Below are 22159 nucleotides of genomic sequence, written 5' to 3'. Positions count from 1 at the left end.
ATGGCTCAGGCTTCTAAGCTATCTAGTTCTTATATCTTAAATTAACCCATTTCTATAAATCTATACCTTGCCACATGGCTTGTGGCTTACCAATATCTTACATGTTGGTACTCATGGCAGTGGCTGGCAGCATCTCCTGACTCAGCCTTCCTGTTCCCAGAATTCTCTTCTCTGCTTGTTCTGCCTGGCATTTTATGTATACAGAGCGATATCCACAGCAGTGTATGGTACATTTTTCTTATAAAAGTGTTGATATTAATACACATTTGTTGAGGCAGGGTCCACTAGGTATCTCAGGCTCTCTGAAGTGTGTGTGTATATATGTATATATAGTGCAGACTGACCTTGACCTAGGGATCCCCTTGACTCATTTGTCCAGGTGTTGGAATTATGAAGTGCACCACTCTTGACTAACCTTATGGTTTTGCTTAAATTTATTTTCCTTTATTTTAGAATTATTTGTGTTTAATTATATTATTTTAATTTTAAATATTGTCCAGAAAGGAAATTGTAGCACAAATTCCTTAAATACTGAAAAAATATTGAATTTTATTTTAACCCTGTATATGAGTGTATTAACAGCCTTTTCTTTGTTCCCTACAACAGTACAATAAAGAGTCACTGGAGATAAATCACAGAAATGGTTTGAGTTTGTAGATAAGGAAAATACTTCCACACTTCCTTTATTATTAATGGAAAAAAGAAAATGAAAAAGTTGTTTTAATTTTTTTCATATCTATTTGAAAATATCCAATGCTTTGAAAAATACCTAAAAGTTTTCCAAGGGAAATTGATCTGGGCCAGTATAGCCATGGAGTTTTCCCTTGGCCATTTGACATTTTCTACAGAGTAGAGTCAGCACTTTTCTCTTTATTATTTTATGTATTGATCTGGTAAGAAAAACTGCTACCACTTAGTTCCTTTTTAGTACAAATGTAATTCAAGTTTAGTTGTTATGGTAACATTACTTTACGCTGTTTCTCCTAAGAATTAAAATATTAAAATAATAGCAGACAGTTCCTGGTCAATAACTGTTTTACAACATGGATGTGCCTACTAAAACACACTCTGAACTATTACAGTAATGTGCTTATTTTTCAGAATTTTACCTTCCTTGGAGTAACCAATGAGCCTGACAATGTGACAGTCTCTGCAAAAATATATAGACTGGCAATATTCAGCTACTATACATTCTGGTTAACAGCAAGCACATCAGCTGGAGATGGGAATAAAAGCAGTGATGTAATTCATGTATACACAGACCAAGACAGTATGTAAATCAACACATGTGTTTATCTTTAATCAGAAAACTTTAAAATCTCATAATTATGTCAGGAATTTCTCTCTATTTGTGCTCCTTGGCATTAAAATCTGCTAGACATATTTAACTACTTGTCCTGGGAGTTTACATATATCTTCTGTGGCTCTGACTATTACAACTACAACAGCTTCTTCCATTTTTCCTGCATAATATTATTTTCCACAGGGTTGATGTGGTTTATTTTAACACTCCGCTGTGAATGAACTGAGGGGTCTCCACAGTGTTTCTTCATAAACACTGGAAGTCAAGTGCTCTTTATGACTTTACTTCTAATGCCCACTAAATCTCATTTCACTGGTCTGTTCTGTTACAGCTCCCACATAAGAAGTGCCATAGTTCCTGCCCATCGTACATTATAACAACATTTGAATTGTATAGATTGAAATAAATCATAAATTGACCAATATAAGCATGACAAAGGAATACTTTGCTTGTTCTTGGTAAAAATAAGTTTTGAATACTGGACAGGCTCAACCAGTGTCCATTTCTTTCATCCATTCATTAAAGTCCTGTTGCTTCTGTTGCTTTGAGAGATGTCACAGTCATCCAGAACACTCCTGCAATCCTGGATAACCTTTGTGATAGTTAAAATATGTGCTCATTTGTTTCAAAAGTTGCTTTGAAATCCCCAGTAGCTAACTTTCTTTTCTAACTTTGAATCCACATAGGACTTCATGAAGCAGTTTTTAAATTGTCTTTGTGATGAACATAATAAAAATGTCTATTTTCAATTAAAATAAATTTCTTATATACAGCTTTTTCAGAAGGCTGTTCATGCTGAACATTCACCCAACTACGATGACTGAGCTTTTTTTTTAATTGCATAATTTAATTTAATTTTACATATCAGCCATGGATTCCCTTGTCCTCCCTCCTCCTGCCCCCCCCCCCCGAGCTTCCCTCCAACTCACCCCCTTTCTCATCTCCTCCAGGGCAAGGACTCCCCTGGGGATCCAGCTCGGTCTGGTCGATGACTGAGCTCTTGATTTTGATTTTTCATTTGATTCAGTTTTTGGAATGCAACGAAAGGTGGATTGCTGTCCATTTCCCACGTGGCTTCTGGTTCCATTTTATTTAATACTAAGGATTCTTTTTTATGTGTGTGCATGTTTTGTCTGCATGTATGTGAGTGCATTAGGTGATTAGAGCTCCCTTGGTGGCCAGAAAAGATCAAGAAACTCTCCAGCCCTATAACTGGAGTTACAGAAGGTCGTGAGTCATCATGTATGTTCTAGAAACCCAATCCAGGTCCTGTGCCAGGTCCTGTGGAGGAGAAGAAAGTGCTCTTAACTGCTGAGCCATCTCTCCAGCCCCTCTACTTGTTTATTTTTGAAAGATTACTGTCCTATTGAGAAGTGACTTTGATTTAAACTTCTGCTGAATTAAATGCCAGTATTCACTGTTTGAAAAAAATCATTATTTTATCAATAAAACCATGAAAATCTTCGCCTTGTTCTTGGCAAAAATGACTTAAGTAGTGGGCAGGTTCATACACAGAATATAATCAACAAGGTGAAATATATAGTTGATGAATGTTTAACAAAACCTTTTAGCATACTGTGGTCCATATCATTTCAGACACTCTAATTGTAGATTGCTTTTGAGATAATTGCAACCCATAATAGTTTATCAATTATAATTGAAGCACCATAAGTAATAACTATTTGCTGTGTATCGTGTCTTGTGCAACTTTCAAGTTTACATTGAGTCTAGTTGATATCTGAAAATTAAAATTTTATAAGTGGAATAATTTCTTAAAGCGCAAATTCATGTTAGTGTTTGATTAGCTGGAGACATCTTATTACTGGAGTCAGAAACTCTTCGAGTTAAATACTCTTACTACCAACATGACTTTGAGTAAGTCTCCTATTGACTCTGAGCATCATCTCTGTGTATTTAGATAATCATTGGGATAAGGAAATCAAACATATTATTTAGATAATTACTAAACCATTGATTCTACTTAGAAATACATGTTGCATATAAACACATGTAAACCTCATATGGTAAGAAAGGAAAGTCAGAAGAATATGATAGAAGTACAATTACCACATGTGTTAACACTAATAAGGCTTATTTCGAAAAATTTCCATATTAATATGAATATGCCTTTGTTTGTATTTAAGTAATGTACATGTATGAGCTGGTGATGGTGTTTTAATAATTACATTCAATTTATAAATTGTTATCACTGGGATAACTAATGGCTTTTATGTTCTCATCACTACCTACCTCAGTACCCGAAGGGCTTGTTGGAAACCTGACGTTTGAGTCCATTTCGTCAACTGCAATAAACGTGAGCTGGATGCCACCAGCCCAACCAAATGGCCTTGTCTTCTATTATGTTTCACTGAATTTACAGCAGAGTCCTCATGCCATGAGACCGCCTCTGATCACATATGAAAACAGCATGTATTTTGCTAATCTGGAAAAATATACTGACTATATATTTAAAATTACACCGTCAACAGAAAAGGGATTCTCTGAGACCTATACTGCCTGGCTACATGTCAAAACTGAAGAAGACGGTAGGCAAGATCCTGTCTTTGCTTTTTATGAAGATTATTAATGTCCTCTTCGTTTGTATTGCATTTTTAAACAAAAGACATTATTTATAATTATGTTCTCAGGTAATTAGCTTTTCCAAAGACATGACATGTCCTGAGGGGTTTAAAATTAAAAGTCTACTAATAAAATTAAGTCCAATTATATTTGAAGCCTCTTCTTTACTAGTGAAAATTTGTTATCTCATTTGACATTCTCTTTTTCTTTTATAGCTCCAGAAACTCCACCAGTAATCAACACTTTTAAAAACCTTTCTTCTACCTCCATTCTCTTATCTTGGGATCCCCCATTAAAGCCAAACGGTGTAATACTAAGTTACCATTTAACTTTACAAGGACCCCACGCAAACCACTCTTTCATCACTTCCGGGAGCCACATAGTCCTGGAGGAACTCTCGCCGTTTACCTTATATAGTTTTTTTGCCGCTGCGAGAACTGCGAAAGGACTGGGTCCTCCCAGTGTTCTTCTCTTTTACACAGATGAATCAGGTAAGCCAGGAGAGACGCTGCTTCAAGTGACTTCTCTTATGCTTTTGGTTGTGAGCCCAGCCTTTGATGGCTGAGCTACCCCTCCAGCCCTCAAGTGACTTCTCCATTCAGCTTGCACTCTCTCTTGTGAAGGAACAGACTGAACAGTGAAGAACTTTAAATCCAGCCAACTTACCATCATTCCCCTACTTTGCTGATCTATTTTCTTTCCCATTTCAAGCTTTAGAATTACCTGTTCTGTTTAAAACTGTTTTGAAGCATAGGGCTGTAAATAAAAGAGCAAAGTAACTTACGGTATTTGTTTCTAGAATTACAGCATGTGGTCCATTGTATAAATCTCTCTGAATTAGTTTCTTGAAGAAGCTAGACTCAAGATAGTATTTCTGTGCTACATGTTTTATGAACACAAGTTTTATAATGTGTTTCCCTGCAGTGCCTTTAGCACCTCCCCAGAATTTGACTTTAATCAACTACACTTCCGATTTTGTATGGCTGACATGGAGCCCAAGTCCTCTTCCAGGCGGTATTGTTAAAGTATATAGTTTTAAAATTCATGAGCATGACACTGATACTGTATTTTATAAGGTAGGTTGATTATAACAGCACATATTTATTGCAGAAACTGAATTAAAATGTTTTGAGCTGGGGGAAAATGTGCTGCTTCATATTAAACAGGGGAGGGGGAGGAGAAATAGCTCAGTAATGGGATATTTGTCTCTTCTGTGCAAAGCTCTGGGTTTGACCCCAAGCGCCACAATGATTAATTGAACAAGGGTAACATTTATTTAAAAGCCCCCCTTTTTCCAAAACATGGGATGTTTGTGGAAAATATAGGGAACCATTTTTCAGATATGAAAGCTGAATACTTCTTAAAACAATTTACTTATTCTCACAGTTTCTCCATTTTAAGAACTAACTGTACCATTTAATTAATGCTAGGTAATATGCAGTAATTTGTATGGTTTGTTTAAAATCTAATATATACTATACTACTTTTATTGAAAAATCAGTATCAAATGAATCTTTTTAACCTTTTTCACAGAAATGTTTACACTGATCTTGTGGTAATCTTTCCTGATGGCATGTGATGCTATCCATCTTGATCTTTTAAGATAAATTCTTATTCTGTGACTTTCAGTGGTAATGCAATCCTCAGTAGCTCTTCTTCTTTCCATTTTTTTTAGGACATAGAACAGTGAGAAATATGCAAAGCACCAATAAAACAATGCATTTGAAACTTAGGTGCATGAGTTCTAGTGTTTGATAGCCAAAATATGTTACAGTGAGCTAATATTTACTTAAGAAAGTTCTCTCTCTCTCTCTAATGGCAAATGAAGTCCTGGGATATTTTTATTTGCCAGAAGAGTTCAAAATACAGAGTAAACATTCAATATTGTATATATTATAATTTATTTCTATGATAAATCCATTTTCCACAATGTGCAGCTTACAAAGACAATACTAGAAAATCCAGAGCAATAATTATGGTTTATTTGCTTATTATTGTCATCATGAACAGTGTCTTCCTTCCTGGAATTTAATATATTATTTTAATATCTGATAGGTTGAGTAGAATTTGCATTTTGTAACTTCCTAAATGTGGAATGGTTCCCAGAACCATAAAACTTGTATTAGTGACATAGGTGTCTAGCGCTTTATTATCTATCTCAAGTTTAATCTTAGTGTTTCCTCATAAGTTTGGATTGCCTGTATGGGGCTACAGAAAATATTTACAGGAGAGAAATAGTTTTCTTGGAGTAATCTCATCCTTAAGATTACCTTGTATATGCATTGGAGTGTGCATGTATATACATTTCCATTGAATGATGATCTTTAATATAAACGTGCTTAACAGATAGCAAAGCAGAGGCTCTGACATCCAATTACCTGGTTTAAATATTTCTATTGAGATTCACAGTGATGCCTTACAGAAATTACTTATCGTCTTAAGATTATTTTCTTCAAATGCAAAATAAGAATTAAAAAGCTTCATATGTTATTGAAGATTGCAAAAGTAAAACCATAGAAAATACTTTGAACAATACCAGTCATTTAATAAATACAGTAGTGTTCATTGCATATAGATTAAAAAAAAAGAACAAAAATTCCCTGTAGTGTCCCAGTAGCTTTGAGCATGAAAGAACATTATACTGTTACCTGAATATGATTTCAATATCTTTAAACATTCTTTTTCTCTAGTATGTGTTTTCCATTAATATTTCACTAGTCGCAAACATATAATTTCATGCCACAAAATATTAAGTATGTAATTTTAGAGCAAGCAGTTCTCTTTTTAAAAATCGACCACATTTGTTTACTTCTGTTTGCCATTATTTTTAACCCTTTTTAATGATTTCATTTTTCTCCAGATTCCTTTAAATTTCTTCTCATGTCATTCCTACCTCTAAATATTTCCTTTACCATGCCAACTATTTTCACTTTGTCTGGCTTTCACGGCTACCCTGTTTTTCAACTTTTCCTGCCAGAATCACTTTGAGTTCTTTTAAATTCTTTTTTTCTGCTGTTTTATTCTTTTTCTGTTCTCTATTACCTGCCTCTTTGTCGGGGAAGACTAACATTAGAGCCACTCCTGATGACACTGCCTCTCCATCAGTCCACACTGACATTGACATCACTTAGAAATTTGGGTCACTCTGATGTGCTGCAAGAAGTCCTTTGTTTAGTGAAAAGCTTTTTAAAGACTCACTTATGTGTAAATGTATTCAGCAGCCAATAAACTAATTTATTCCAGTGAATGATGACACTCTCAAGTTCAGTCACTTCCCTGGTCGTCATTCTTCAGAAAACTCAAAATGAATTTTTATCATGCTTCATTTCTTATGAGTAACACATTTTGTGGACTTTAATAGCTAATATAAAATTTTCTTGCTGATGGGGACCATGTTATGTTTAGTAATTGTTATATTCAACAGATCATCTCTCAGCATGGTTTGTAAAGAGTGTGACATAAGAAAGAAGTGGTGGAAAAAGTCGCCATAGCATTAGTGAGCTTCAGATTTTCTTTTTTAAAAACAAATTTGAGATTATAATCACAGCATTTCTTCCTTCTTGCAAACCTTCCCATATATCCCTCTGCTCACTTCCAAATTCATGAATTCCTTTCTCATTAATTAGTGTTGCATGTTTAATACGTACACATATACACTTATCTATTTCTAAATACACCTGCTTTCATGGAGATGATTTTAAAATGTGATCTAGAGTTATTACCAATGTAGGTGCCTTAAGACTTAATGCTCTTTGGATGGCACAGTAGCTCAGCCAGTAAAGATTCTCACCACCAAGCCTGACCACTTGAATCCAATCCCTGGAACCACCCGGTGAAAGGAGAGAGCTTGACCTCCACACAAACACACTGGCACTCTCCCTGCCCCCGACATAAGCAAGTAGAAGGATGTTCTTGGTAAAATTCCCTAGGGAAATGTGCAATAAACAGTCAGTATAGTTTATACTTTGAGAGATACAGTTTAGTATTTGTTAGGCTGTTAAATGACTTGACTTTTCACTTTCATTAGCATGCATTTTCTAATAAAGCTCTTTATTATTGGCAGGAAGTTTTTCTACAAAAAAGCATACTCTTCTCTGGTCAACTGTCATACCTTCTTTTAGATTTTCCCCCACATTTTCCTAAAAATATTGTCAAAATAGAAATTTAGGAGTTGTTTTGTATTTCCAACTTAAGTTCCATGGAGACAGAGATTTTTGTCTCATTTCTGGCTTTCTTTCCACTGGCTATAACACAGTAGCTGACAGATAACTAAACATATGAAGATATGTTGGATATTAGGAAATAGGTGGATGTAAATTTGGAAGAAATGACTACTACTGCCTGGCCAGAAACTGTACGTAAATTTGAAACTTTCACTTAGCAAATTGAAAGGAAATTAATAAACACATGATTCTAAAAAACAGTTCAAAACCAAAATGATGACATTCTTCAAGATGCAGCTCATCCTTGTATCATAAACTCAACATGCCCTGTAGGACAAAATATTAATAATTGTTACTCTTAGGAGTGGATGGATAATAATAACTAAGTGGATATGAACATTAATAACTAAGAGGAAATATCATTATATTCAAGTATATCAGGTAATTACAAATAAATGTTTGAAGATGCCCTGTGACAAAAGATCTTTTGCTTTTCAGAATATTTCAGGTTTTCAGACTGATGCCAAGCTTGTTGGGTTGGAGCCTGTCAGCACCTACTCGATCAGTGTGTCTGCATTTACCAAAGTCGGAAATGGCAATCAATTCAGTAATGTAGTGAAATTCACGACTCAAGAGTCCGGTTAGTCACAGTTTCTGCCTCTGAGATGTTTGCTCTCTTATTTAATCAAGACTTTCACCATCCCTCTTTGTTTAATAAAATGTTGTTTAGTATTCCTCTCAAAGGGAATTGAATTCCAGTTCTTAAAGGTTAGGCTGGGTCATTTCTGGAATCATATATACACATCGATACATGTTGATACATGCATATTTACATACAACTTTTCTCCTAGACCTGAGTAAGACAAATGCTATTTCTCTTTCTTTCTTCCTTCCTTCCTTCCTTCCTTCCTTCCTTCCTTCCTTCCTTCCTTCTTTCTTTCTTTCTTTCTTTCTTTCTTTCTTTCTTTCTTTCTTTCTTTCTTTCTTTCTTTCTTTCAAGGACGTGACAAGGTAGGCTTGTAGACATCAGGGAAAACATCCTAAATCTTAGGATTACCTGTGGGGCTGGGAAGAGCAATGAAGTGAATGAGTGGCCACATCTAACACAACCATTTAGATTTTTGTGAATTGTGACCAGGATTTTTCTTCTGGAAATGATTTGAGATGCAAGAGTCCATGTTGCCTCTTGTACTTCCAACAGTCCCCTCGCAACATGAAGTACTATAAAAGGCGACCAGCCTAATCTCCCAGGAACTGACCCACTACAGCACAATGGTGGGAGCCCCATCTAGAATCTGTGTAGGCCTTGGATAGTTTTCATTTGGGAATTAGTTAATGGTGGGTTAGACATGCTCCTTTCCTTCCACTAACTGAGTTATATATTAGAAGACACTCCTCTCCCTCTCTTCTTTTTAACAATTATTACTGAATGACTGAAAATCCATTTTCCAGTCAGTTCATAGCAGCTCTAGATGGACTTGTATTAATGAACCTCCACATGAGATTGGAGGTTGAAGATGCTAAATCAGTAATTTCCCCATGGTCTTACAGACACTTGAGAACTTCTCTCACAGCATGCCTACAGACAAATCAAATCCCTAGTACTTATAGTGGATAAACCTGGAGCTGGGTAATTAGCGTCTGAATTAGAACCTGAGCTGCATGGCTTGTTGGTTGTGTAGCCTTCATAAAGGCTCAGGATTCCTCCAAGCTCTGTAGCTTCAATTGAAAGGAAATGCACATTAGTTACATACATTGCAGGAGTGGTCTAAAACATTTAAAAAGATCCGTTAGCTCTTACTTAGTAATAAGTTTATCATGCAATCGATTATGTATAAATATTATTATAAGTATTCCTGCTTTGAATGAAGAAGCCATGATCCAGACAGAATAGGTGGAGCATACCTTCAGAACTTATTGGTAACTCAACTAGAACACCATCGTTGTTTTTTTTTGTTGTTGTTGTTTTTTGTTTGTTTGTGTGTGGGCTTTTTTGGGGGGGTAGGAAATGATGGAGATAACTAGGGGAAGTGGTTATCAGCTTGAGGGAAAATATCTAAAGATTTTCAATCTATAAAATATTTAATAGTGTTTACACAGAATGAATAAAAGTTGAGTATTGTCTTACATAAACTGTATAAGCTTGTATTTTTCAGTTATGTCACAAAACATAATGCTCTCATTGCAAATGTGATATAAAATTTACATATGTGTATATGTAGACCAGGCTGTCCTTAAACTTGGGGATCTACCTGCCTTTGCCTCCCAAATCCTGGGATTAAAGGTGTGCATCACCACCACCCAACTCATTTTTATATATTAATTGCTGATTATTTGTTGGGAGTTCAGAATAAGTTATGTAGATGTACCCAAAACTTTTAATTTGTATATGTCAGACACATCTTAGTATTGCCTTTCTGCACTGATGTAGTCATCTTACAGAAGAAAGGTTAATAAGAGATGCATTTAGGACCAGAGAACAGTTGTTGAGAAGTCATAGATTTATTTATATTTCTTTCTTTCTTTCTTTCTTTATTTTATAATTAACTTAATTTCACATATCAGCCATGGATTCCCTCATCCTCCCTCCTCCCACCCCCAGCCCTCCCCCCCAATCAACCCCCCATTTCCACCTCCTTCAAGGCAAAGGTCTCCCCTGGGGAGTCAGCCCAGCCTAGTAGACCCAGCAGAGGCAGGTCCAGTCCCCTCCTCCCTACACCAAGGCTGAGCAAAGTGTCCCAGCATAGGCCCCAGGCTTGAAAGAGCCAGCCCATGCACCAAGGACAGGTCCTGGCTCCACTGCCTGGGGGCCTCCCACACAGTTCAAACTAATTAACTGTCCCATTTATCCAGAGGTCCTGGTCCAGTTCCATAGATGCTCCTCAGCCATTGGTTCACAGTTCATGCATTTCCACTAGATTGCTTACCATTTCTTTAAACCACATTTATGTAATAGCAACATTCCTTTTTTTTTCTGCTGTGAACAGTTTGTAATCTGTGAATCAACCAATACTGATTTTCTTCCATTATCCTCATCTTATCATAACAATGAAGTTATGCTATTAATACTAAAACTAGGGGGCATTGTTGGCTATTTCCAGTGAAAGTAGTCAGTGTCTCTAAATTATAATCATTCTCATAGATGGGGTAATATTCTTCATTCATGTCAACTACATAGAATGGACATCAGAAAAAAGAAGTTATTGTCAAATAAATTGAGAGAAGTTCTAACAGAAAAAACAGGTATTTAAATAATACCTCTAGTCACTTCCAAAATAGTCCCTGTTTTTCCAAAGAACCCCAATAAAATTTTGCTTATGGACTTCCCATCACTGTTGAGCCTGGAACAGTAATAGTAGACAGTTTTGTGCTGCAAATGTTCAGTAATAAGTATTGAGAAGGTTGCACCATCCTGATTATGAAAACTGGCATCTGTGACTGCCTGGACCTGAGGTCAATGCATTTCCAAAACTATGAGAATGTGTTTGCTTCTTGGGCCTAGGAAAATATTCCATTAAAGACTCAATATTGTAAGCATTAGCAAGATAGGAGAGAAAAGGGTCCATTGGCCATTTATGTTAAGAACTTGTTACACACATATTGGAAAAGTTGACATACTAAATTTTTATTTTTTTCTTTGTTCATGAAATCTCATCTTAGCTCTTGGTTTCATAATTCGACAATTTACTATGTGTGTATAAATTTTAACTTTGAGCAAATGTTTTTCTCTTCAGTTCCAGATGTTGTACAGAATATAGAGTGTATGGCACGTAACTGGCAGTCAGTATTAGTGAAGTGGGATCCACCCAGGAAGACAAATGGGATAATTATCCACTATATGATAACAGCTGAAGGAAATTCTACACAAGTTTCTCCCCAAGACCACATGTATACTTTCACCAAACTTCTGGCCAATACATCGTACATCTTTGAAGTAAGAGCGTCAACCTCAGCTGGTGAAGGCAAGGAAAACACATGTAATGTCAGCACATTCCCTGAGACAGGTAACTAGTATGGAGTACGTAGCTGGCCTGGTGTAAAATAGTTAACTAAGCCCAAATAGGTCATTAATAGCATGAAACAGTAGGAAGTGTGTAACTGACCTTGAATAGATGAGTTACATGAAAGCAGGTTACTGGAATGGAATAGTAAATAACATGAATCAGGTAACTATTAGTAGTATGAAGCAGCTTACTAGTTTTAAATGAGTAACTTGTATGAAATGGGCAAATAACCTGAAACATGCATCGAAGCTGAAACAGATAAGTAGTGTAAAATTGGTAACTAACTTGAACAGATCATCAGTATAAGACTAGCCTGATAACTAGCCTGATAGGTCTAATGATAACTAGTATGCAGTAGGTAACTAATCTGAAACTAGCTATTAATAAATAATATCATACATTTGTCAGTAGTATTTACATGACACTATTTTATTAGTGTGTCTGTGTAGTAGGTATACCTGTCTCTGTGTATGTATGTTTTTATGTATCTGAGGATGTGTGTATGAGCTCATATACATACATGCACACTTGTGAGTGGTTATGGACACCAGAAGCTGACATGTGAGTCTTTTTGATCCATGTCCACCTTCTATATTGAGTCAGGGTCTCTCAGTTGAATGCAGAGCTCATCCATCATGCAACTGTAGCTAACCAACTTCCTCTAGGGATCCCACATCTCCTCCTCCTTCCAAGCTCTTAATTTATAAGTAGGCTGCCATGCCCAAGCAGCATTTACATAGGTTCTTGGGATTCAAACTTTTCTCCTAACCCTTGAATGACAGGTGATTTACACACTCAGCCACCTCCACAGCCACTATAGCACATTTATATGAAGATACAAAAGTTTTGTTAGAAAAGAAAGCATTTTCTTCCTACCCATGTGATCTCTGAGTACCAACTGAATGCATATTTAACCTTCTTCACTATGATGAGAGATTGAAAGGAAGAAACAAAGACAGTTACACAAATATAAAACCCGCTAACCTATTGAGTGTGTTTTACCATTACTCAAAGTAATTAACATACAAACTTTCCAGAACATATCTTCTTAATAATTGTTTTCTGGGCATTGTTGGTGCTTCTGTGGACTCTTAAGACTTACGTATCAGAGTCCTGTGCATCCATTTCCTTTTCTAAACACTCAGATCTTCCTTTCAGACCATCTGAGCAAAAGAAAAATGTCACTTGGCTTTAGTCTGTAAGAAGACACTGTCACAGCTTCTCAGCACTGCTTTTTTGTGCTGTTACCTTCCTTCTGCCTTGTCCCATATTCTACCAGTTGCATACAGAAAAACTGGACTCATTCTTCATAACATGGCTCTTCTGGCTGTCATCCCTGATGAGAGCCGTGGTATGGCCATAACCATTTACCACTTCTGTAGTTAGAGTTTTCCTGCCTGGCCCAGTCAGGACAAATCTCTCTCACCCGCCAGTCCCACAGTCGCTCAGACCCAACCAAGTAAACACACAGAAACTTACATTGTTTACAAACTGTATGGCTGTGGCAGGCTTTTTGTTATCTACTTTTTCTATCTTAAATTAACCCATTTCTGTTAGTCTATACTTTGCCACATAGCTTGTGGCTTACCGGTGTCTTTACATGTTGCTTCTCATGGCAGTGGCTGGCAGTGTCTCTCCCCCAGCCTTCCACTTCCCAGAATTCTCTTCTCTCTTGTCCCGCCTATACTTCCTGTCTGGCCACTGGCCAATCAGAATTTTATTTACACAGAGCGATATCCACAGCACTTCCCCTTTTCTTTCTTTCTTTCTTTTTTTTTTTTTTTAGGAAGGTTTTAACTTTTACATAGTAAAATTACATAAACAAAACAAGAATTACAGTTACAATATTAAAGAAGATATCCTATCTATCTTATATTTGTGAGTCCAAGGTTTTATATCTAACTTATCTTTTATCATAACTGAGAAAATTATAACTATCTAGTCTTCAACCACATCAAAGACCTCAGAAGGATATAATATTATCTGAGAACCGGGAGAAGGATGCAAGTAACTTTCGGGAGTCTTGCAAGAGTAGACAGAGACACCTGGCAGCCTGGACAGTCACCTAATGTTCCTTTGTAAAGTTGGGGCATTAGTCTTCAGCCCACAGGGCTAGAGTCTCTTCGTCACTTCTCTCAGTGTCCTGTAGAATGTCTGGCAGTTTCCTCTGCGAATCAGGAACCTGAAGGACCATTTTGCCAAGCAAAGTTCAGTGGTCACCTTTCTATGGGTCCTGCACGTCCAGTCGATCAAGTAGTCCATACAAGAACAGTTTCTTGTCCAAATGGCTATTTTTGCCAAGGTGAAGATAAACTCCATATGAAGTGTCTTCAATGCCCATCCTCCTCTCTGAAGTAAATCAGTGTTGCCAGGAGCAGACAGTCTAACTGTCCAGAAAGTCTAAATTTTAAAAATATTTTAAATGCCATATTCTGTAGGTCTTTGAAGTATTTGAAGATTATCTATTTATCTGAAATATCTCTATGTATATCTAGAAGACTTAACTAACATGGCTACGAGTATGATTATCATAGGTGACTAATTATTAATCTATTTTTAATTATCCATTTCAATTTAAAATGAGCTATACAAACATAATACCTTAACCAAGAGTAGAAATATACACATAGTATAACAAAATTAACTCTAAGTTTGTATCAATAGACTAAAACCTATACCAATGTAAAACATTTTAAATGAGTTGTTGCTCTTTAGAAGTAAGTTCATTAATCTACCCTTTCATCCTATCATATCTATATCATATCCCCTTTTTATCTTTAGAAAGGGATTGCATTTATAATCAACCTGTTTTAAATAAAATAGTGGTTTTTCTCTGTCCCACACCAGAGGGCTCTTCTGATTTGGGACACAAGAAGCTCCTAACCTTTTCTTTTAACAATGTGCTTGGGTTTAGAGAAGGAGTGAGCCAATTCCATCTCCAAAGCCAGCTGGGAATTTGGGCGTAGTTTCTCTTACTTCTTCCTGCTGGAGGGGGGCGCTGTATCTTATGGGAACACAAAGAAAATTTTAGAATTATGGAGTATTCCATGAGAGTAAACCTCTGAGCCAGTTGCCTTGAAACCATTTTGGATGTTGGATCATCTGGGCCATGGTGTCATCGGAGACCTTTCAGGTGGTCTTGGCTGATCAAACCTGATGTATCTTAATCTGGAACAAATCCACAGCCTCTGGCTTTCTGTGGAAACAATAGCAGAGACTCTTTTCCAAAGCAACATATCCTTATATCCAAATTTTGAAGTCAAGGTACCTTTAAAATTTACATATTTATTTAACTCAACAGTTTTTACAATCAAATCTTTTTCTGTAGTTAAAAATCCCAAAGACAAGACAAACCAGATTCTCTGTGTAATACCCATCTTTGTAAGACTGAAATGCCACTGTGGCTGCTGGCTCCGCCCATCTCAGCTTCCCAACATGGTGGTGGTACAGTTTACCGCCAGCTCTGGGTCTGGAGCCATGTGTACCATCAACTATCAGAAGCAGTTCTGTCAAAGCAGTGCATAGCCCAGAATTTTTTTTTCTTTTAAACTGGCAAAGGCTAAATCTAACATGCAGCACACTTCACTTACTCTTCCTCATCATGAGACCATCTCACAAGCCTCGGCCCCTGGTGAAATCCACATCACCTAATTTAACTTCACATTTCTATCTTTGAGGATACAAACTCAGATCTTAGAAAGGCCTGTCCTCCTCTCCAGTGTCAGCATCCATTTAATCCCCACTCTCCTTTCTAATTTTTTTTTTTTTTTGAGACAGAGTTTCTCTGTGTAGCTTTGTGCCTTTCCTGGAACTCGCTTTGTAGATCAGGCTGGTCTTGAACTCACAGAGATCTGCCTGGCTCTGCCTCCCGAGTGCTGGGTTCTGGGATTAAAGGTGTGTGCCACCACCACCCGGCTCCCACTCTCCTTTCTAATTCAAAGCTCCTCTGAGCTCACAATATCCTTCCTTTGCACGTTAGAATGGCATATTGCAATAGCATCTTCTGCTTCTTATGTTGCAAACAATGTCATGATCTTTCTCTGAGGAAGATCTTTAACTCTGAAAAAATCCTCCTCTTTACCCAAATTCAAGCTGCTGAATACTGTTAGAAAAAAGTAGAAATGGTTCAGCTGTAAATTCTCCCTTTATGATGGTTGTAGCTGCTTGGTCATCTTGGATATGTCTTGGGTTGATACTTTGCCAGTTTTCCTATGGAGGAACATATTTACATACAGGAGTGATATGACTGTGGATCATCGAAAGCCAAGAGTCTAGCATACAATGGTAGCAGTCAGGTTCAAAAAAAAAAGAAAAAGAACATGGCAGACTAAAGAGTTCTTTGTGCTGTGTTTTTACTGCTTCCCATGATGCCTCTGCAGAGGTCTTATCATCCACAGTTATCCAGCCTGCTCTTCAGTTTTGTCTTTCTGCTTAAGGGCTTCAGTTGAATTGGTTCTAGCATACAATTTAGATTGCCTATGTTGTGACAGTTTAGATCTGTTATTTAAAGACCAGACTTGGCTGTTTCAAATGTAGAGATGATATCAAAAGTCACACTTTTTCATGTGCTTCATCTCTTCTCACACTCTAGAAACTCTATCTCGGACCTTATCACCAGTTAGAATTTTTCTCTCCTCTAGTACTATGTACTTTTACACCTTCACCGTCCCTCCTCATATAGTGGATGTCTCTCCCCCAACTTTATTTATTCAGCACAATAGACTTCATCTATTCATCCTAGGAAACAGTAGCTAAGCACGTATTACAGACTAGTAAAGTTCAGCTCAATATAAGATCTGTAGATTTCAATGACACCCCAAGCTTTGGTGGTCCAGATTCCTATAGTCCAATCTTGTTGCATCAAAGCCTCAAGTGATGAAGTATCTGACTCAGTACACTGAAGCCAACCACAGGCATCCATAAATTTGTTGAAGTACTGGACTATAAAATACAGGTATGTCTGTGGACAGAAGAACGGCTTCGTGTAGGTCTAACAAGGGGTGACAAATAATTTCTTAGTGGGTGGAAAGTACATCATTGCTAGAAGGAAATATTTTCAAATCTACACAGGTGTTCTTTATGAGGGAACACCAGGCTTAAAAAAAAAAGTTCATAAGCAGTCAAGACAGGAGAACTGGTAAAAAAGAAAGGATTATAATTTTGAAATAAATGAGAAGTTCAGACTTTCAAAAACTAGAGAGAGTGCTTGTTATTATTTTAACAATACTTGTGTTCTAGATTAAAGCCAGTCAAGAGGACAGAGCAGATTTCAGTTAACAGAGCCAAGATACAACCAAAGTTCAGTGGACATTAGATATACAGGCACCTGACTTCAGAGTCGAAATCTTTGTCACAACTCCCTAGGTGGGTAATGGAGGTATAATAAACAAAGAATTGGTTTAGTTATTGGCATCTTGATGGCTTCTTGTGCACCCACACAGTTTGTTCTTCTGACCTCTGTCTCAGAGTGGACAGCCATCAGATTCATTCCAGATTTCTGGAGTCAGAATTTTATATATTAGCACACCAACTTTTTTCATTTAAATGAGATGGTGTGAATAATAATAATAATACACTTACTTCTACTTTTCGCCCTTTACTTAGAGAGGCCATGTGGTTTTGTTTTTGTTTACTCAAAATTTCTGGCAGAAAGTCCCAAGACAGAAGGAACTTGTCAGCTAGGCACTTGTAAGTTGGTAAAAGAAAGAAATGATTTGCATTATTCTGGTAGCTATTTTTATCAGGACTTTTTAAAAAATCTATTTCTGTATATTATTTCCACATGCCCATCAGGCAAAAGTAGAACTTTTTTCTCTCAGTCAAATGTAAAATTTCTTATAATTAAGAAGAATCATTCAGATGAAATATTAATTTGTGCTTCAAAAGTATTTTTCATCTTTTAAAATTAGGTGTTGAGTCTAGTATATAATTATATTTATGATTACAATCCTCGTTAGGTATCTAATTTTTTATCAGGATTCACATGGATTGCTTGTTGATGAGATGCTAGTAAGAGCTAGGAACTCATTGTTCGGATGGAAGCAGTCTTATAGCTGTTGCAAGCTTCTAATTTATGGTGGAAAATTAGTCACAGTGTACAGCTAGCTCTGAGTCACAGACTCTGTTCTTATTCCTGTCATAAGAAGAAATCAAATTTGGCTCACTCTCTTACTGTCTGATGTTTGATCTTGACATACATTCTTCCAGGGATTTTCTCTCTCTGTCTCTCTCTCTGTCTCTCTGTCTCTCTCTCTTTCCCTCTCTTCTTCTCTCCCTCTCTCTGTAAATAAACACATGTACATGTGTGTAGGTCAGCATAGGACAATCTCAGATGTCATTCAGCAGTTGATATCCACTTTGTTTTATGCGGCAGGTCTCCTTACTAGCATGGAACTTGCCCGGTAAGCCAGGTTAGCTGTCGTCTACTGTGTCCATCCAGGTTAGCTGTCTACTGTGTCCATCCAGGTTAGCTGTCTACTGTGTCCATCCAGGTTAGCTGTCGTCTACTGTGTCCATCCAGGTTAGCTGTCTACTTTGTCCATCCTCCTGTCTCTGTCTCTCAGTGCTATGATTACAAGAGCACCCTACTTGGACAGAGCATGTTATGAATGAGGTTTTAAAGGAGCACATAAGGTATCAGATATCATTATAGCATTTCATCTCAAAAACTGTCTTTGAGGCTCCTCCAGTCTCCCCACCTCCTTGATTTCCCAGCCCCCCCCCCTTTTTAGATGTTCCATGTGTCTTTCTGTCAATTCTGCTCTTCCTCACTGTTTGTGGGTGTAGGCAGTGGGGGAAATGGGAAAGTACAAATTCGCCATTTTCCAAGTCTGATCAAGTGTGTCCTTTTAAACTCCTTTGTGTTGATCTTCATACCCATTCCAGGAGACATGAGTTGATGGACTGTATGAGGTCCTATAGAGAAGAGTGAAAAGGCAAATATATCTATTGTGCTTTAAAAGTTTTAATGATGCAAAGTTTGACCTTCAGTGCATCTTGAGAATGACTTCAGCAGTTTTGCTTTGCAAGAGTGAGGAATGAAGGGAAGGAAAGGAGGGTGAGTGTGCACTGGCTTTCTGTGGCTGAGTCTGACCAGAGCAACACTAATCCAGAACGCCCCTCCTGCCTCGTGGTTTTCCCTGCCTTAGAAATTCAGAACATTGGGCCAGAGAGATGGCTCAGAGGTTAAGAGCACCAGCTGCTCTTCCAGAGGTCCTGAGTTCAATTCCCAGCACCCACATGGTAGCTCACAACCATCTGTAATGAGATCTGGCACCCTTTTCTGTGTACATAATAAGTAAATAAATCTTAAGTTACTTTAAAAAAAAAGAAATTCAGAACATTATCTGTATTTATTGAAATCCCTCCCACACACACTCTTTCATAAGGTAAAATAGAAAACTTTGGTTCTATCATGAGAATTGTCTATTTAAAGGTCTACACTAATAGTTTTACAGATGAGGGTAAATACAGTTTTGTTCAAATACGAATTGAAAACTCAGGCAAACAATTTATAACCTCAATTCTGTGCTTGATCTACAAAACAAAAAAGTACTGCAAGCTAGTGTGCCTAGAGTTATTAAACACGGAGGCATTGTGGGAAATGTTTTAACATTCCTAGACTTGTGCCACATATTTTTAGCTTGGACCAGTTCCAAAGAGGTAATGTTTGGTATTTTCAAACAGCCCTAGGTATCAAATTCCAAATTTAAAAGTTCTTTTAAACACAATTTTTAAAAAATTGAATTTGGGTTACTATGTATAATTCTCCTTGACCTCCAGGTTACTCTAATATCCTTCATTAAGTGAACTCCAGGCAGGCAATCTTGGCTTCATCCAAGCTCCAGCTAAGGCCAGCTGTTCTTCAGGCAGCTTTTTAAGACTTATTTAGGAGTCAGAGCGTATCCTGTGACCTTATTTTCCATTCCTGCTCTATGTAGCTGATACTCTTTGGAACAGCTTTGACATATCAACCTCCTCCCTCATTTTTCCCTTGTTCTTTTTTTACTTCCAGTTTTAAGTAAGTTGTGTGTACGTGTAAAATCTGGCTTTCCTTTCTAGTAAATATAGTCCTTGAAAGCTTCAGGAGGGTACTTATTATTTTTATGAGACTATCAACTGTGTAGACAACATTTAGCAGTAGTATAAATATTCTGAGATGTTCAATAAATGAATTGAGAAAAAGCATGTTTCAAAAGAATATATTAATTTTCACTTGATTTAAAATCAATGCTATATAAATGATTTGTTCATATAAGTCATGCAAATACCATTACTTAAAGCTTGGTAAATTTTAAATACTAAAGCTTCTTGGCTTACGAAAATACAAATTTAAAGAAGAATTTTATTTTTAATGTAAGATAATAAATATTACCTACAATAAAATTCTTTTGGAATTCAAACAGAATAAAAGTCCCATTTCTTAGTATATTAGTATATTACAAGTTTAGTTTTAATTTCACCATATATTTACTATAACCTCAAATAAATCTTATATTAGTTCTATGATTAAATAACTTATTAGGAAGAGTTACTATCTTAAAACTTGCAGTTTTAGAAAGGTAATAAAAAGCCTACATGAAGTAATTAAATCTATACTTATTAAAGGATTCATTAAAATTAGTAATTAGTTTTCTGATTTGTAACTAATTATATTAATTCTATTGTAGATATATTTCTTTCAAATATATATTGTAACTTTGCTTGATTGTTTTTCTGAGATAGTGTCTCTGTAACCCTGGCTGGCCTTAACTTGCTCCTCAGACCAAGTTTGTAACAAGCCTCCTGTCCCTGTCTTTGGATGTGATGACAGGTAAGAACCAGCAAGCCTGCCTTCATTTTGAGGCTATCTATATACAAGCACATTCATGATACAGTGTTATATAGAAGAAGGTTAACAAAGTGTGTCTTTAGGATGTTGTGCTGTTACTGATTGAGTGCTTAAGCCATGCTCCCTAAGGGCTGTCCTGTGAGCTATTGTCAGAAGTACTTTGTGTACTTTGCCTACAAATTAATCATAATAAATAATGGCAAAATCATCACTGTCATACTCAGGTTTTCTTTGGTGTGGATATATTAGACTTATCTTAAAGCGTGTGTGTGTGTGTGTGTGTGTGTGTGTGTGTGTGTGTGTGTGTGTGTGTGTGAGTTTCTTTCAAAAATTCAGATTTATATCCAGAGGCACCAACATCTAGTATTTTGGGTGTCTATAAGATGTAGGACCTATTTAGAATATTTTCTGTGCTTTTGTAGAAATGTTTTTCTCATTTAATTTTTATAGTACTTTTTACTAATGGGGAATTTACATATGGCTAAAAGCACAAAAATTTAGTTGTAAAAGTTCAGTGAGTTTTGGAAGAATCATATACCCACCCACATTACCACTTTCAGTCAACAGGTAGACTGCTTTCTTACTTCATAGAAATTCTGCTTACATACCCACTCCTCAAGGCATCAACTAGCTCATGCCAATTCACGTAGATTAATTATAGTTGTCCTTAAACCTCATGTTCTCTTTTATGTATTACCTATTTCTTCCAATGCAAATTAGAAAGAAATTCATAATGTTATAGCCTCAGTAACTTTTATTCATTGTTAGATTCTTTTCCATTATAGAAACATATCATTATTTATAATTCTTTTTACTTTTGGTGGACACCTGAGTTTTTCTGAACTTAGTGTCATGAATAAATTTTTGTATTTTCATGTAGTTATTGAATATTCATATATGAACAAGCTAGTGTTAGATCATAACAATGTTCTTGCAGTCTTTCTTTTTCTTTCTTTCTTTCTTTCTTTCTTTCTTTCTTTCTTTCTTTCTTTCTTTCTTTTTTTCTTTCTTTTTTTTTTTAACAAGGTCTTTCTATATAGCCCTTACTATATATACTATATAACTATGGCTGACCTGGAACTCACTATTGTAGACTAAGCCAGTCTTGAACTCACAGAGATCCACTTTCCTCTGCTTCCAGAGTACTGGGATTAAAGGCATGCCTGGCCTCCAATAAACCGACCTTAGTAGTAAATAGGAAAACTATAAATGACATTTGATCTTCAGTGTGTGTGTGTGTGTGTGTGTGTGTGTTACCATATTTTAACTGCCTGTATGT

General features: G+C 36.5%; 1 protein-coding gene across 1 annotated transcript in view; it reads left to right on the top strand.

The window, feature by feature from the left end:
* Ptprq (protein tyrosine phosphatase receptor type Q) overlaps positions 1-22159 on the top strand; it is a 188430-nt gene that overhangs the window by 69631 nt on the left and 96640 nt on the right. Inside the window, exons 20-25 of the mRNA XM_036170023.1 lie at positions 1102-1270; positions 3559-3849; positions 4099-4374; positions 4808-4959; positions 8545-8686; positions 11781-12050. Of these exons, the coding sequence (XP_036025916.1) occupies positions 1102-1270; positions 3559-3849; positions 4099-4374; positions 4808-4959; positions 8545-8686; positions 11781-12050 (1300 nt within the window). The remainder of the gene's footprint in view (positions 1-1101; positions 1271-3558; positions 3850-4098; positions 4375-4807; positions 4960-8544; positions 8687-11780; positions 12051-22159) is intronic.

This window comes from Onychomys torridus, chromosome 20 (assembly GCF_903995425.1).
Source record: "Onychomys torridus chromosome 20, mOncTor1.1, whole genome shotgun sequence".
Classification (NCBI taxonomy): Eukaryota; Metazoa; Chordata; class Mammalia; order Rodentia; family Cricetidae; genus Onychomys; species Onychomys torridus.
Note: the sequence above shows the minus strand (reverse complement) of the source record. Positions and strands in the feature narration are given on the sequence as shown.